The 14,791-nt window shown below is 44.0% G+C and overlaps 1 protein-coding gene across 1 annotated transcript in view; it reads right to left on the reverse strand.

Annotated features, from left to right (window-relative positions):
- The window catches only part of LOC142158128 (putative acyl-CoA dehydrogenase 6), a 115,101-nt gene that overhangs the window by 93,073 nt on the left and 7,237 nt on the right, over positions 1-14,791 (reverse strand). Inside the window, exon 3 of the mRNA XM_075211797.1 lies at positions 6,861-6,981. Within this exon, the coding sequence (XP_075067898.1) occupies positions 6,861-6,981 (121 nt within the window). The remainder of the gene's footprint in view (positions 1-6,860; positions 6,982-14,791) is intronic.

Below are 14,791 nucleotides of genomic sequence, written 5' to 3' on the forward strand. Positions count from 1 at the left end.
GCCCTGCCTGTGTCAGAGCAACGAGTTACTACGACACACTGCCTGTGTCAGAGCATCGAGTTACTACTTGGCGTCTGGCTCCCCTGTGTGTACCTCTGCTGATCCTGCTGATTTCCCTGTGTATGTCCTCTGCTTATTTGACCATTCTGCTGTCTGTGTCCACTGTGTATACGACCCGGCTGACATTTGTGTATCCGACCCAGCTATCTATTTTGACCATTCTGCTGCTCGCTCCCTGGTGTATCCGACCAAGCTGAATTACTGTATATCGGACCCGGCTATTTCTACACTGTTCTCGGCTACCCGTGTTCCCAAGTATCTAACCCGGCTGTGCTCCTGGGTATCCAACCTTGCAACTCTCCTATCTGTGGTTAGCTTCAGTGTATCTGACCCGGAACCTCACTGAGATGCGTCAGGACTCTTCATCCTGTGCTGTTACTCTCAGCTAATTATCCTGCCCAGCTTTACCACCACAGAGTCTGTCCGCTGAATCTCCCATCTACTGGTTTCTCTCTTTATCCATTACGTCAGGGGGACTAACCTAGGGGTCGCGACCTGCGGGCCTCTGGCAGCAAAACCCATCCCGCCTTGCGGCGGTTCTTGGTGAAGACTGGGAGGTCCGTTAGACCTCGCACCCAGGGAAGGCCATTGTCAAAACTGACTAATAGACATCTCTCGCGAGACGAAACACATATAGGACTCGCTGTGAACAGATTAAATGAGACATTCATAAACATTGGAGAGTTTTACGACCCATCTTTTGGCAAATTAATTAGAAGTAGCACATTAGCCTACGGAAGTAGGGTACTTAGTTACATTAGGAGATTTACAAAAGAAAAAAGAAAAACATTTTTAGAATGTATTAAATCAGACAATTTCCCCAGTCTGCGATTCCATCATTAATGGTGAACTGGTTACTCAACATAACGATGGGTCTGTTTATAAGATCCTTGGATGTCATACATGTAAGAGGGACGAGGTCTTCTCATTAAGTGTCCTTGTGGTTTATGTTATAGTCAGATTAATAATTATAAACCAGAATCCATTGGTACCACAGTAAATATAAACCCTTTCTGGCTAAATATTGGTTGAATCCTAAACACAGAGGGCCCGAGTCATTAAGGAATGTATCTGCCGATTTTGTGCGTATCGTTCGCAGAAATCCCTCTGTACACGCTCAGAACCCTCCGATAGGCAACAGAACGCAGCCACGTCCAAGTCATCATCGAACGCAAGACGACACTCACTTCAGCCTACATTTTCGGGGAGTGAATGGGGTGGGGACTGGGCGGATGCACGTAGGCAGTGTACAGTAAGGGCGTTCCCGTGCAGCCGCGTCCAAACCAGACTCGGACGCACACAGACGTACGCTGGTTTTCTGCCGTATCTCTTGCTCCAGCTATAGGACTAGTCTAAGTCCTGAGTCCTAGTTATGTCAGTATCGTATGCATGATATAACATGTGTCTGCAAACAGGAGCAACTGTACAAATGTCTGCACAGTGGACATTAAGTGCATCCTAATAACTGTTTTTTCAAGAAAGAAAAAAAAAACAATAATTTTTTTAAAAGTTCCATGTATAATCATAAATAACTATAATATTATTCCACATAGGTATTGTACATATCCTGCTCAGTGGCGGATCCAGGGGGGGGGGCGATCAGGGCATTTGCCCCCCCCCCCTAGCAGCAGAAAGCCTACCTTTAAAATAGGTCCCGCCAGCTGATCAAAACGGGAGGGGGCAGGGCCAATCGCAAGCGGAAGGCGGGGCTAAATGCGGGCCAGCCAATCTGAGTAAAGGAGGGGAGTGATTATGCAAAATCTCCCCCCCCTAAACATAAAGTCTAGGTCCGCCCCTGATCCTGCTGTGTCTGGTCTAGTACAGCAGAGTAAACCTACAACTCATAGTCATCACCACATGTATCTTTAGATCCATTCATTGTTGATTTCGGGAGTACGTAGAGCCAAGTTATGTGCAAGTTAAAACAAACGCACAATGCGCTCTGTACGCGTACCTTAATGTCTCAGACACAGGAGTCGCTACTATAGAGGATACAAATAACAAATTGGGGGTGATTTACCAATTTTTAGATTAGATGCCAGATTCATTCATATATCAGTCACAGTGTTCCATAGAAGGTTACACCAACAATTTTAATTTGTGCTGATATTTTTGTAGAATACAGGGTGCATTATTAGGATCAATGCCTGATGCATCTGTGAATTATCAGTATATCACTATATAATAAATTAGTAAGCGTTATTTCTGGGGTTGAACAATAGCTGACGTACCTGTCAGACCGATCACTGGCACCTTTATTCTGTCAGTTCAGCTATTTACATCTAGCAGAAATACTGTTACATCATTATTTTTACATATTTCTAATCTCACAAGTCTCCAAATGAAGTGATTGAAAACCACAGTTTTCAGCCTATGCATGTAGATGGTATAATTTACAAGTATTATAAAGTTTCTGTTGCTTTTTGCTGTAGCAGCTATTGTAAGTAATTTACTTGTTTGCGTTTACAGAAATATAATACCTGTATTTTATATGATATATTTCTAACTAGATTTCCACAATTTATATTCTTTAAATTGTATCTGGAAAACAGTCCTTTTAAGTTGCACAATTGCCCATACTCTATTGTGATTGGCTTTCAAAAGATCATCTGATATCACTTCATCGTTATTATAGACCTATGTCATTTTTCTGCTTCATATTATTGGTAGCACCTGGGACCTCTGAAAATTTGTGTTGTGGGCCCTGGGGGTTAACTTATAGATAATTAGGAGTAGATTTGCTAAAATTTCTAAAAAAGTGGGAGGTGTTGCCCGTTGCAACCAATCAGAATATAGCTATCATTTCCTAGAATACACCAGATAAACTGAAGCTACAATCTGATGAGTTGCTATTGGTAACACCTCCACTTTTCAATCCTAGAAGTTTTTGCAACTGCCGTGTTTCCCCGATAATTAGACCTACCCAGATAATAAGACCTACCCCTACTTTCCCCGTATGCTCCAAATTAAGCCCTACTCCAAAAATAAGCCCTACCTAAATCCCCATTTTGTCCGGTCCCTGCGCTTCAATCCAATGCCCCAGCTCCGCCTTCCCGCATGAAATGGATGCCGCTGTTAAACATTTTACAGTGGTATCCAATCACAGCTGCAGCGTCTCACTGTCTCATAGTGAGCGCGCACCCTCCCCCGTGTGTGCCTGCTTCATTTACAGCAGCGCTGTGGAGGAGAGTACCGAAAAGGAGGAAAGTGAAGAAACGGTAAGTAAAGTATTAAAAAGCAGGACTGAGGGGGCATGATGTTGGAAGAAGCAGGACTGAGGGGGCATGATGTTGGAAGAAGCAGGACTGAGGGGGCATGATGTTGGAAGAAGCAGGACTGAGGGGGCATGATGTTGGAAGAAGCAGGACTGAGGGGGCATGATGTTGGAAGAAGCAGGACTGAGGGGGCATGATGTTGGAAGAAGCAGGACTGAGGGGGCATGATGTTGGAAGAAGCAGGACTGAGGGGGCATGATGTTGGAAGAAGCAGGACTGAGGGGGCATGATGTTGGAAGAAGCAGGACTGAGGGGGCATGATGTTGGAAAAAGCAGGACTGAGGGGGCATGATGTTGGAAAAAGCAGGACTGAGGGGGCATGATGTTGGAAAAAGCAGGACTGAGGCGGCATGATGTTGGAAAAAGCAGGACTGAGGCGGCATGATGTTGGAAGAAGCAGGACTGAGGGGGCATGATGTTGGAAGAAGCAGGACTGAGGGGGCATGATGTTGGAAGAAGCAGGACTGAGGGGGCATGATGTTGGAAGAAGCAGGACTGAGGGGGCATGATGTTGGAAGAAGCAGGACTGAGGGGGCATGATGTTGGAAGAAGCAGGACTGAGGGGGCATGATGTTGGAAAAAGCAGGACTGAGGGGGCATGATGTTGGAAGAAGCAGGACTGAGGGGGCATGATGTTGGAAGAAGCAGGACTGAGGGGGCATGATGTTGGAAGAAGCAGGACTGAGGGGGCATGATGTTGGAAGAAGCAGGACTGAGGGGGCATGATGTTGGAAAAAGCAGGACTGAGGGGGCATGATGTTGGAAAAAGCAGGACTGAGCGGGCATGATGTTGGAAAAAGCAGGACTGAGGGGGCATGATGTTGGAAAAAGCAGGACTGAGGGGGCATGATGTTGGAAAAAGCAGGACTGAGGCGGCATGATGTTGGAAAAAGCAGGACTGAGGCGGCATGATGTTGGAAGAAGCAGGACTGAGGGGGCATGATGTTGGAAGAAGCAGGACTGAGGGGGCATGATGTTGGAAGAAGCAGGACTGAGGGGGCATGATGTTGGAAGAAGCAGGACTGAGGGGGCATGATGTTGGAAGAAGCAGGACTGAGGGGGCATGATGTTGGAAGAAGCAGGACTGAGGGGGCATGATGTTGGAAAAAGCAGGACTGAGGGGGCATGATGTTGGAAAAAGCAGGACTGAGCGGGCATGATGTTGGAAAAAGCAGGACTGAGGCGGCATGATGTTGGAAAAAGCAGGACTGAGGGGGCATGATGTTGGAAGAAGCAGGACTGAGGGGGCATGATGTTGGAAGAAGCAGGACTGAGGGGGCATGATGTTGGAAGAAGCAGGACTGAGGGGGCATGATGTTGGAAGAAGCAGGACTGAGGGGGCATGATGTTGGAAGAAGCAGGACTGAGGGGGCATGATGTTGGAAGAAGCAGGACTGAGGGGGCATGATGTTGGAAGAAGCAGGACTGAGGGGGCATGATGTTGGAAGAAGCAGGACTGAGGGGGCATGATGTTGGAAGAAGCAGGACTGAGGGGGCATGATGTTGGAAGAAGCAGGACTGAGGGGGCATGATGTTGGAAGAAGCAGGACTGAGGGGGCATGATGTTGGAAGAAGCAGGACTGAGGGGGCATGATGTTGGAAGAAGCAGGACTGAGGGGGCATGATGTTGGAAGAAGCAGGACTGAGGGGGCATGATGTTGGAAGAAGCAGGACTGAGGGGGCATGATGTTGGAAAAAGCAGGACTGAGGGGGCATGATGTTGGAAAAAGCAGGACTGAGCGGGCATGATGTTGGAAAAAGCAGGACTGAGGGGGCATGATGTTGGAAAAAGCAGGACTGAGGGGGCATGATGTTGGAAAAAGCAGGACTGAGGCGGCATGATGTTGGAAAAAGCAGGACTGAGGTGGCATGATGTTGGAAGAAGCAGGACTGAGGGGGCATGATGTTGGAAGAAGCAGGACTGAGGGGGCATGATGTTGGAAGAAGCAGGACTGAGGGGGCATGATGTTGGAAGAAGCAGGACTGAGGGGGCATGATGTTGGAAGAAGCAGGACTGAGGGGGCATGATGTTGGAAAAAGCAGGACTGAGGGGGCATGATGTTGGAAGAAGCAGGACTGAGGGGGCATGATGTTGGAAAAAGCAGGACTGAGGGGGCATGATGTTGGAAGAAGCAGGACTGAGGGGGCATGATGTTGGAAAAAGCAGGACTGAGGGGGCATGATGTTGGAAGAAGCAGGACTGAGGGGGCATGATGTTGGAAAAAGCAGGACTGAGCGGGCATGATGTTGGAAAAAGCAGGACTGAGGGGGCATGATGTTGGAAAAAGCAGGACTGAGCGGGCATGATGTTGGAAAAAGCAGGACTGAGGCGGCATGATGTTGGAAAAAGCAGGACTGAGGCGGCATGATGTTGGAAGAAGCAGGACTGAGGGGGCATGATGTTGGAAGAAGCAGGACTGAGGGGGCATGATGTTGGAAGAAGCAGGACTGAGGGGGCATGATGTTGGAAGAAGCAGGACTGAGGGGGCATGATGTTGGAAGAAGCAGGACTGAGGGGGCATGATGTTGGAAGAAGCAGGACTGAGGGGGCATGATGTTGGAAGAAGCAGGACTGAGGGGGCATGATGTTGGAAGAAGCAGGACTGAGGGGGCATGATGTTGGAAGAAGCAGGACTGAGGGGGCATGATGTTGGAAGAAGCAGGACTGAGGGGGCATGATGTTGGAAGAAGCAGGACTGAGGGGGCATGATGTTGGAAGAAGCAGGACTGAGGGGGCATGATGTTGGAAGAAGCAGGACTGAGGGGGCATGATGTTGGAAGAAGCAGGACTGAGGGGGCATGATGTTGGAAGAAGCAGGACTGAGGGGGCATGATGTTGGAAGAAGCAGGACTGAGGGGGCATGATGTTGGAAGAAGCAGGACTGAGGGGGCATGATGTTGGAAGAAGCAGGACTGAGGGGGCATGATGTTGGAAAAAGCAGGACTGAGGCAGCATGATGTTGGAAAAAGCAGGACTGAGGCGGCATGATGTTGGAAAAAGCAGGACTGAGGGGGCATGATGTTGGAAAAAGCAGGACTGAGGGGGCATGATGTTGGAAAAAGCAGGACTGAGGGGGCATGATGTTGGAAAAAGCAGGACTGAGGGGGCATGATGTTGGAAAAAGCAGGACTGAGGCGGCATGATGTTGGAAAAAGCAGGACTGAGGCGGCATGATGTTGGAAAAAGCAGGACTGAGGGGGCATGATGTTGGAAAAAGCAGGACTGAGGCGGCATGATGTTGGAAAAAGCAGGACTGAGGCGGCATGATGTTGGAAAAAGCAGGACTGAGGCGGCATGATGTTGGAAAAAGCGGGACTGAGGGGACATGATTTTTGAAATTGCTGTCAATGTTAATTAAAATAAGACCTACCCCGATACATTTTTTTGGACCTTCAAAAAAAATATAAGAAAGTATCTAATTATTGGGGAAACGGTAGAAAAGAAAAAGAAAGAAAAATCTGTGAAAAGTATAATTAACCAAAGCTACTCAGTAACGGTCATTTTGTGCTGGTAACGTGTCCTACCGGTCGGTTTGCTCACTCCCAACATTCCGGCACGTCCGAGGATTTTGAAGACATGGTGAGCAGGGAACTGTTCCTCTTTCTCCCATTGGTCTACGTACGGGTTAATTTCAGTGTCTATGATCTGTATGTGGAGAAAAAAAGAAATAAGATCACTCCTTTATCAGGATTTCACACCCAAACAGTGGCCGCACTTTTTTCTGTGGCTTAAAGTTACTCCTCTTAGCACGTTTAAGTGGTAATTCTGTCTAAAGAGGAGCATGGAATTATATTGTTAATTCTACAATTCACTTTTTTGAGGCAAACTTTCAAGAAATCACCCACATCCTAAGGTCTAAATCTGCAGAGTACAGAGAATCGCTCAAGAGCTTGTCTTTTAAAATTAAGAATAATTGGCCAACATCACATTACTCAATACTGCATTACTACATCTGGACTAATGAAATTGAAAGAACTTGAAACAAGTTAGTAATCACTTAGTTACAGGTTATAAAATAGATTGATAATCTTGTTTAGCGTTAATGTAATATTGTATTGCATAACAGAAAATTTTTGAACGCTTCATTTTATTTTTGAAAAAGATACAGGACTAGATTTACTGAACTGCAGGTTTGAAAAAGTGGAGATGTTGCCTCTAGCAACCAATCAGATTCTAGTTATCATTTATTTAGTACATTCTACAAAATGACAGATAGAATATGATTGGTTGCTATAGGCAACATCTCCACTTTCTCAAACCCACAATTTAGTAAAAATACCCCACAGTGTTTTGTATGCTTGCATTGTAAAAACTAGGAATAGTCTGGTGCATTTACTACAATGCATTCACAACGAAAAGAATGAAAAAGAAAATGGTCCACCGTTTTGGATTTTCTTTATGGACTTTCTCCTAAGTTTGACTTAACAAATCCAAATGGTCAATTCCACAACCAGTAACGCCTACAGATTATTAAGCACGTGCAGAGGAGTGTCACAGGTAGACAGGGGCGGATCTAGAAAACTGGTGTACCCAGGACGATTTAGGCCCCGCCCCTTTCTAACATCTTAGGCTGCCGACGGCTGCATACTATGTGCAGGTCCGTCCAGCCGTGACAGGCAGGGACAGTGTGCTGCCCGGCTGCTCTGATTGTGTTTTAAACACAGTCAGAGCAGCCGGGCAGCACACTGTCCCTGCCTGTCACGGCTGGACGGACCTACACATACTGTGCAGCCGTCGGCAGCAAGTGTCTGCTAGGGGGCGCGATCGCCCCCCCCCCCTGGATCCGCCACTGCAGGTAGATGATCCACCTTCCCAGGTGTTCGGGCCGCTAATGAAACTCACTCAAAACTCTACAAGCAGAGCAGAATTTTACACCTCAAAGGATACAACCAGCTTTAAATGAGACCCATGATGTGTATGGCGATTAGCTAGAAGGATACTTTGAGGCATGAAATATTGTTGTACATGCAACAATACAACTTGCTGCTTACCGTATGCTAGTACAGACTTCCATTTAAAAATTATTATTGTTTTTAAAACGCCCGCAAATCCATTTATCTCCAAACTGCAAAAGAGAAATTTAATTACTGCTACTAAGAAGGGTAGTTGCAGTGGACAATAGCTTGGAGTGCATGAAAATAAAATGTAATGTGACATATATATCTCAACTAAGATGTTGTACAGTGACCTTTACAGGGAATTACTGCATGGGAAGGTTACTGTCTGTCTCAGAAGATACTTGCACAGAGAGCTTGTGGAAAGCTATGTGCCCTACTCTTCAATATTTGCATGTATTAGCAACATTAGCATACAAATTATATACATATGTGTGCTAGAACCATATGCATAATTCTATATGTCTATTATGTATATGGGGTCTATTTATGAAGCCCTAGAGCATGCAGAAACTGCTTTTTCACATGGTTTAATCATTTTTAAGTAAAATGTTCATTTAATAAAAGCCTAACGCAGGAGATATAGCAGATATCTCTTGCATGGGCAAATTACCTCACTAACCACAGTCCAAATAATTGTCAATGGGCAATTTTAAATGTCATCTGAAAGTGGCGTTAGCCATTGAAGCATATGGGGAGCACCGCAATAGAGGGATCAACGAATATCTCACCACAGCTTACCTGATCTCCCCTCCGGTTACCATTGCAAAATCATCATCATCACCATTTATTTATATAGCGCCACTGATTCCGAAGCGCTGTACAGAGAACTCATTCACATCAAAAGGTCTCTGCATAAGCCTGACTTTAGGATGCTTTAATCCGAAATGTCATCTGTCATCGTTGCTATGACAGATGATAATTAACGGAGCAAGACCCTGTTAATTAATAAATGGAGCCCATAGTAGTTATCCAAGAGTCAGCAGCCTCGTTATCTATCATCTGTCATCACAAAGAGAACAGGACATGTCGGATTAATTTATCAATATATCATCCCGGGACAGCACATCCAATAGGAGGCTGTCCCAACGAAGACTTCACTTACCTTAAAACTCCCATTGTCTGTCTGTCCGGTCACTATCGCAAAGTGGCTATGTGCATGCATGACGTAAGGTAGAGACACCTTGTGTTTGTATCTGGAGGGGGGAGCAAGTAAGCTGCAGTAAGGGATCGGAAGATCCCACTACCGTAATGCTCTCCCCATAGGATTCAATGGCTAACGCCAGATCCAGATGACATTTAAAATTATAAAATTATATTTAAAACTGCCCAGACCACAGTCCCTACTGACCATTATGGGGACTTTCACATCAGGTGGTTGGTCAAAAACTATATCATATCATAAACATAAGAAAACCTAGTGCCTGAAAACCCCCCTCCAAGCCTGGGGCACTGTATAATTGAGCTGCCTGGACCCTGCTCCCTCTTCACCCAGCTCTGCTTGAAAAGGGAAGCGGTGCACGCAGCATTGCCCATGTATATTATGGGGATAGGAAGAGTTGGAGAGCAGCAAAGCACTCTCTAAAATTATAGCTACGCCCCCATGCATACTGGTCAAGCCCACTGGCGGCGTGTTGTGGAAACCCCACTCTACAAATCCTGCGATTGCCCCCGATAAAGATGGTTATGAATGAATGTCTGAGCTAAAAACACAAGGACACTGATGATTTACGTGGTAATTTGCCGAATGCAGGAGATATCTGCTATATCTCCTGCGTCAGTCTTTTATTAAATGAACATTTTACTTAAATATGTCAAAACCATGCGGAAAAAAGCAGCTTCTGCATGCTCTAGGGCTTTATGAATAGACCCCAAAGTACCAATTCCAGCAAAAAGAAAATAAAATATATACTGCACTTCAGAAGAAATTGTATGTAATACAAATACATTACACGGGTCACTTAAGTTGTAAGGTTAGGACAGAAAAGATTTTTTAAATCTTCAGCCTGGAGGACTCATGGCACCTGGGAGACAATCCCTTTCTTGCCTTCTCATCCAACCAACATCACCAGATTTTAAAGTGCAAATATTTAAGCACATTGGGACAATCAAATCAGCAACATCGTCATTTGCTTTGCCTGTATCCCCTTTCAGTGTCCTTGAGTTCTTAGCTCAGACATTCATTCACAACCATCTTTATGATGTAGTTTTTGACCAACCCCCTGATGTGAAAGTGAAATTCAAGATAGTATGGAAGGAAGGCGCAGTGAGCACTACACGACTGAACGGTGTTAGCGGAGAGAACAGAAACATCTGGGTGATGCAGCAAAATCTAAGCAACATTATAGTTCAAAAACGGTTTGGCTGGGGAAGAACTCCTTAGGTAACCTATAATTCAATTATTAGATTTCAGCAGGGCCAAAAGATTTGGAAATCAAAGGAAAACCTGATGCATTGAAATCCAAGAGGATATGTTACAATTGCTGACACATATAAGTGCTGCATCATCCGCGTGTTATAAGTTCAAGGATTAATGATGGATATTTGAAGCCTCGGTGCTGATATGCCAGATTCAGCTGAAGAACACTGTGTTCTAGAAATCCCATGCAGATGGTATAGTATTAATTTTGCATATTTTTTTCCATGTTTTCCCTTGACGTCTTTCACCTTGTCTCCTTTGACAAGTTACCTTCCACTCTGTGAGCATCTGCCCCATTTTCACTATTTATGAGACAATAGGAATATAGCTGGAAACCAAAGTCAACGTTGTCAGAAGGAATAGACTTAACATAGAGCAACAATCTGCAAGTGGTTCCCAAGGTAGACGATCGGAACAACAAACAACAACAAGTATCCAGTAAGATTCAATAACTTGCCGAGTAAACTTAAAGTGGAACTAAGCACAAATGAACTAACACTTTAAATGTTTTTGAGAGGGATCATCCTAGCAGCTCCTGGTCCATACTATCATCATCATCATCACCATTTATTTATATAGCGCCACTCATTTCGCAGCGCTGTACAGAGAACTCATTCACATCAGTCCCTTCCTCATTGGAGCTTACAGTCTACATTCCCTAACATACACACACACACAGACAGACAGAGAGAGAGAGACTATGGTCAATTTTGATAGCAGCCAATTAACCTACTAGTAGGTTTTTGGAGTGTGGGAGGAAACCAGAGCACCCGAAGGAAACCCACGCAAACACAGGGAGAACATACAAACTCCACACAGATAAGGCCATGGTCGGGAATTGAACTCATGACCCCAGCGCTGTGAGGCAGAAGTGCTAACCACTTAGCCACCATGCTGCCCAATATGCGGAAGAAACATGGACAGTATACATAAGGATGCAAAGTGCGGAACACTGCCGCTGCTTCTAAAGTGCTATTATTCAGAGTAATAAAGACATTTAATTTCTATGGGTGGGATCACCCAGCTCTTAATAGCAGAGGTGGGTGGTTTCTGACATATAAATTTCCCTTCTCTGCAAACCTCAAAAGAGTGGATTTGGTTGGTGGGTCACAGTTCTGAACACAGTCATTTAGTGCTTTCGATCATTACTTTTGTTTTTTTTTTGTTTTTTTTAGATATTTTCTTGATTTCTCAAATATAACAGGGATATGGAACAGAAAGAGTAAATAGCAGGGGGGGGGGGGGAGTGTACGCCACAATGCAATCACCAAACAGCAGCAATGGAATTTTAACTAACCAGTGTTCTAGAACTAGGGTGAAGATCATCCAATTTCACCAGAAGGGGACCAGCTAGGAAGTAAAATATTAGGTGATCAATGCTTTGAAGCGATACATTTTTTTAATTTTATTTTTGTGGTGGTACTGGTTCCATTGTCATTTAAAGAACTTTAGGACTATAGCTACTACACTGCAAGATCCAGGCAAACTGTAAAGCAATTGAGGGAAAGTGGAGCGGTCACCAGTCCAACGCCTAAATATAAAATCATCACATTAAAGGGCGTATTTATTAACCTCCGAATCACGGTGAATCCCCAGGAAAAAGCAGATAGCAGTTTAACGTGAAAAGGCTATTTATTATTAGAGGATCAGAGACATCTGCTGCGGTCCCAGCCTCCTCGATCGCCAATCCAGTCCCATAGGTGTCTATGGGGACTGTCTTTATGCCCTATTTATCAAGCTTGGAAATTCGGAGCTTGACCCGACAGCTCAGCGTTAGCCGTTCTGGTCTATCTGGAGAGCATCGCAGGAGAGGGATCTTCATATCCATTTCCGGCAGCCTTTTGTGCTCCTACCCACTGCAAATTACGCAGGTCTATAAGAACCTGCACTATAGATTATTTGCCGATGAAAGCTCCTCTCAGAGCCGCTGTCCAGGCTAATCAGTTTCAATAAATAGATACATTAATTCATTTCTTACCACTGTGATAACAAATGATAATTAACGTATAGAAAATAAAAGCAGTGGTCAACCCCACGGTGCTTACAAGTTCCCCCACTTAAATGTCTATATTAAGCAACAACAGCATTCTATGGGGCTGAACCTGGTGCCAGGGGCAACAAGACCATGGTTACCCAGATTTGTACAAGACTAATTAATTACATATATATATATATATATATATAGCAGGGTTTAATATAGATCAGGATCCCAAACCTTCATGCCATTTATGATGCTGGATCTCTCATGACGTTGCTGTGCAAAACTATTGTATATTACAAATGAATAAACACATCGGTCCAGTTGTATTCTTATACGCTTCCTACTATTCCAATAATCATTTTAATGAAAAATCAAATATATTTAACTGTACGCCATTATATTAAAACGGTGCTAAACTGTGTCCCAAGCCTATAGAGATTTTCCACCTTAAAATTACATGAATTGATTGGCTTACACATGACCTCCTCCCAATTCAACTAAATACTATTTCTAGTTTTCTTTCTGTTGTTTCAGCAATTTCTTTATATTATCAGCAAGACTGCTCCCTAGATACTAATGAAGAGAGTGGAGTATAGTTGTCTTGTATCCCAAGCGACGAAATTAAACAACTCGGCCTGATGATATAGATACATGACGGAAAAGCACAGAAAGGCAGAAATAAATCATCTATTTAGTGAAAGATGCAGGAAGGCACATAAAAGTCGCTACATTAAAGTCATCTGAAGGTGATAAACGCCTTTTAATATGGGCCTATAGATATTTATGCTCTATAAACCAGTTGAAAACAAGAATATGAAGGAGAAAACTAGAAAGTGACAATAATAAAGCCTGATAATAAGAGAGTGGGATCCGTACTGCACTTAAAGCTGACAGATATATGTTTGTTTACTCTCCATAACTACAGTCCTCTAGTACGTCTCTATTGTTATCTTTTCTATGGCAAGTTGTATGAAACAGGAAATTCCTCCGTGATCAGAGGGAAGACGTCTCTGCCTCCATCGTGAGTCACATCCTTTTATCCACTGCAGATAAATCACCTCCATCAACAACCACATTATTATGCTCTTTTCTCCATTATTTGCTAGGCTGTTAAAATGCCCATCTCAGTAAGGACACCAGCAATGACTAACAAAAACGTGGAACTGCAAATATTAACTAGAGATGCTCAGGCTCGGTTCCTCGAGAACCGAACACACCCGAACTTAGGGGATCCGAGCCAGCTCGGTACTGTCGCGCGCCCTCGGAATCGAAAACGAGGCAAAACGTCATTGTTACGTCATCGGATCTCGCGAGTTTTGGATTCCTTTTTAAAATCCAACATCACGGGGCTGGGAGGAAGAGCAGACCCCCATTTTTCTTTTCTCCCACTGCTGTGTGCCAATGTGTCCTAGATGTGCTAGGAACTGCCGTGTGTTTGTGTCGTTGCTCTGTCGCTTACCATCCAGCCAGGACGCTGCAGTCTTTGTCCGAAAGTGTATGAAAATAATAATGTGACCTGTGAGGTGATTGACTGCAAATGACTTGCAATTAGTGTTATTGAGGTTAATAAGAATGTAGGAACAAAAAAAAAAAAAAGAGCAAAATTAAGTGATTTTAGCATATTTTAGGATTTTTTTCTAAAAAATACAAAACCAAAACCAAAACACACGAGGGCGGTTTTGCCAAAACCAAAACACGAAGCTAATCCAGATCCAAAACCACTTCACAGGTGTCAGTGAGCATCTCTAATATTAACCAGTGTTCTCAATGGTGCCTTGTAGTAAAAAACCCAGAAAGGAACTTTGTAATTTTGACTAGGGCTTAAGCACCATATAGTAGTATTATAATCTCCCACACATCCAGGATATTCACAGCTTTGAAGTGGGTTTAGAGAGAATATCCTCCAGCCAATAAGATTATTGTTATGTTCACAGCAGCACAGGGTGTTTCAGGAGAGGTTAGTGTGCAGAACTTAGCATGTGGATCTGACTGCAGTAGTGCGTCCCCCAGGACTCTCAGCTCACAATCTATTTTAGTATTATATATTTTGGGATAAAAAAAAAAATATTTTCTGTTTATTTAACATATTTATTAAACTTATTTACTTCCATCTTCCATTAGATTGTTTATGAAATGCTGAAATTTTGTCAAAAGAAACTG

The sequence above is a fragment of the Mixophyes fleayi genome, chromosome 5 (genome assembly GCF_038048845.1).
Source record: "Mixophyes fleayi isolate aMixFle1 chromosome 5, aMixFle1.hap1, whole genome shotgun sequence".
Taxonomy (NCBI): Eukaryota; Metazoa; Chordata; class Amphibia; order Anura; family Limnodynastidae; genus Mixophyes; species Mixophyes fleayi.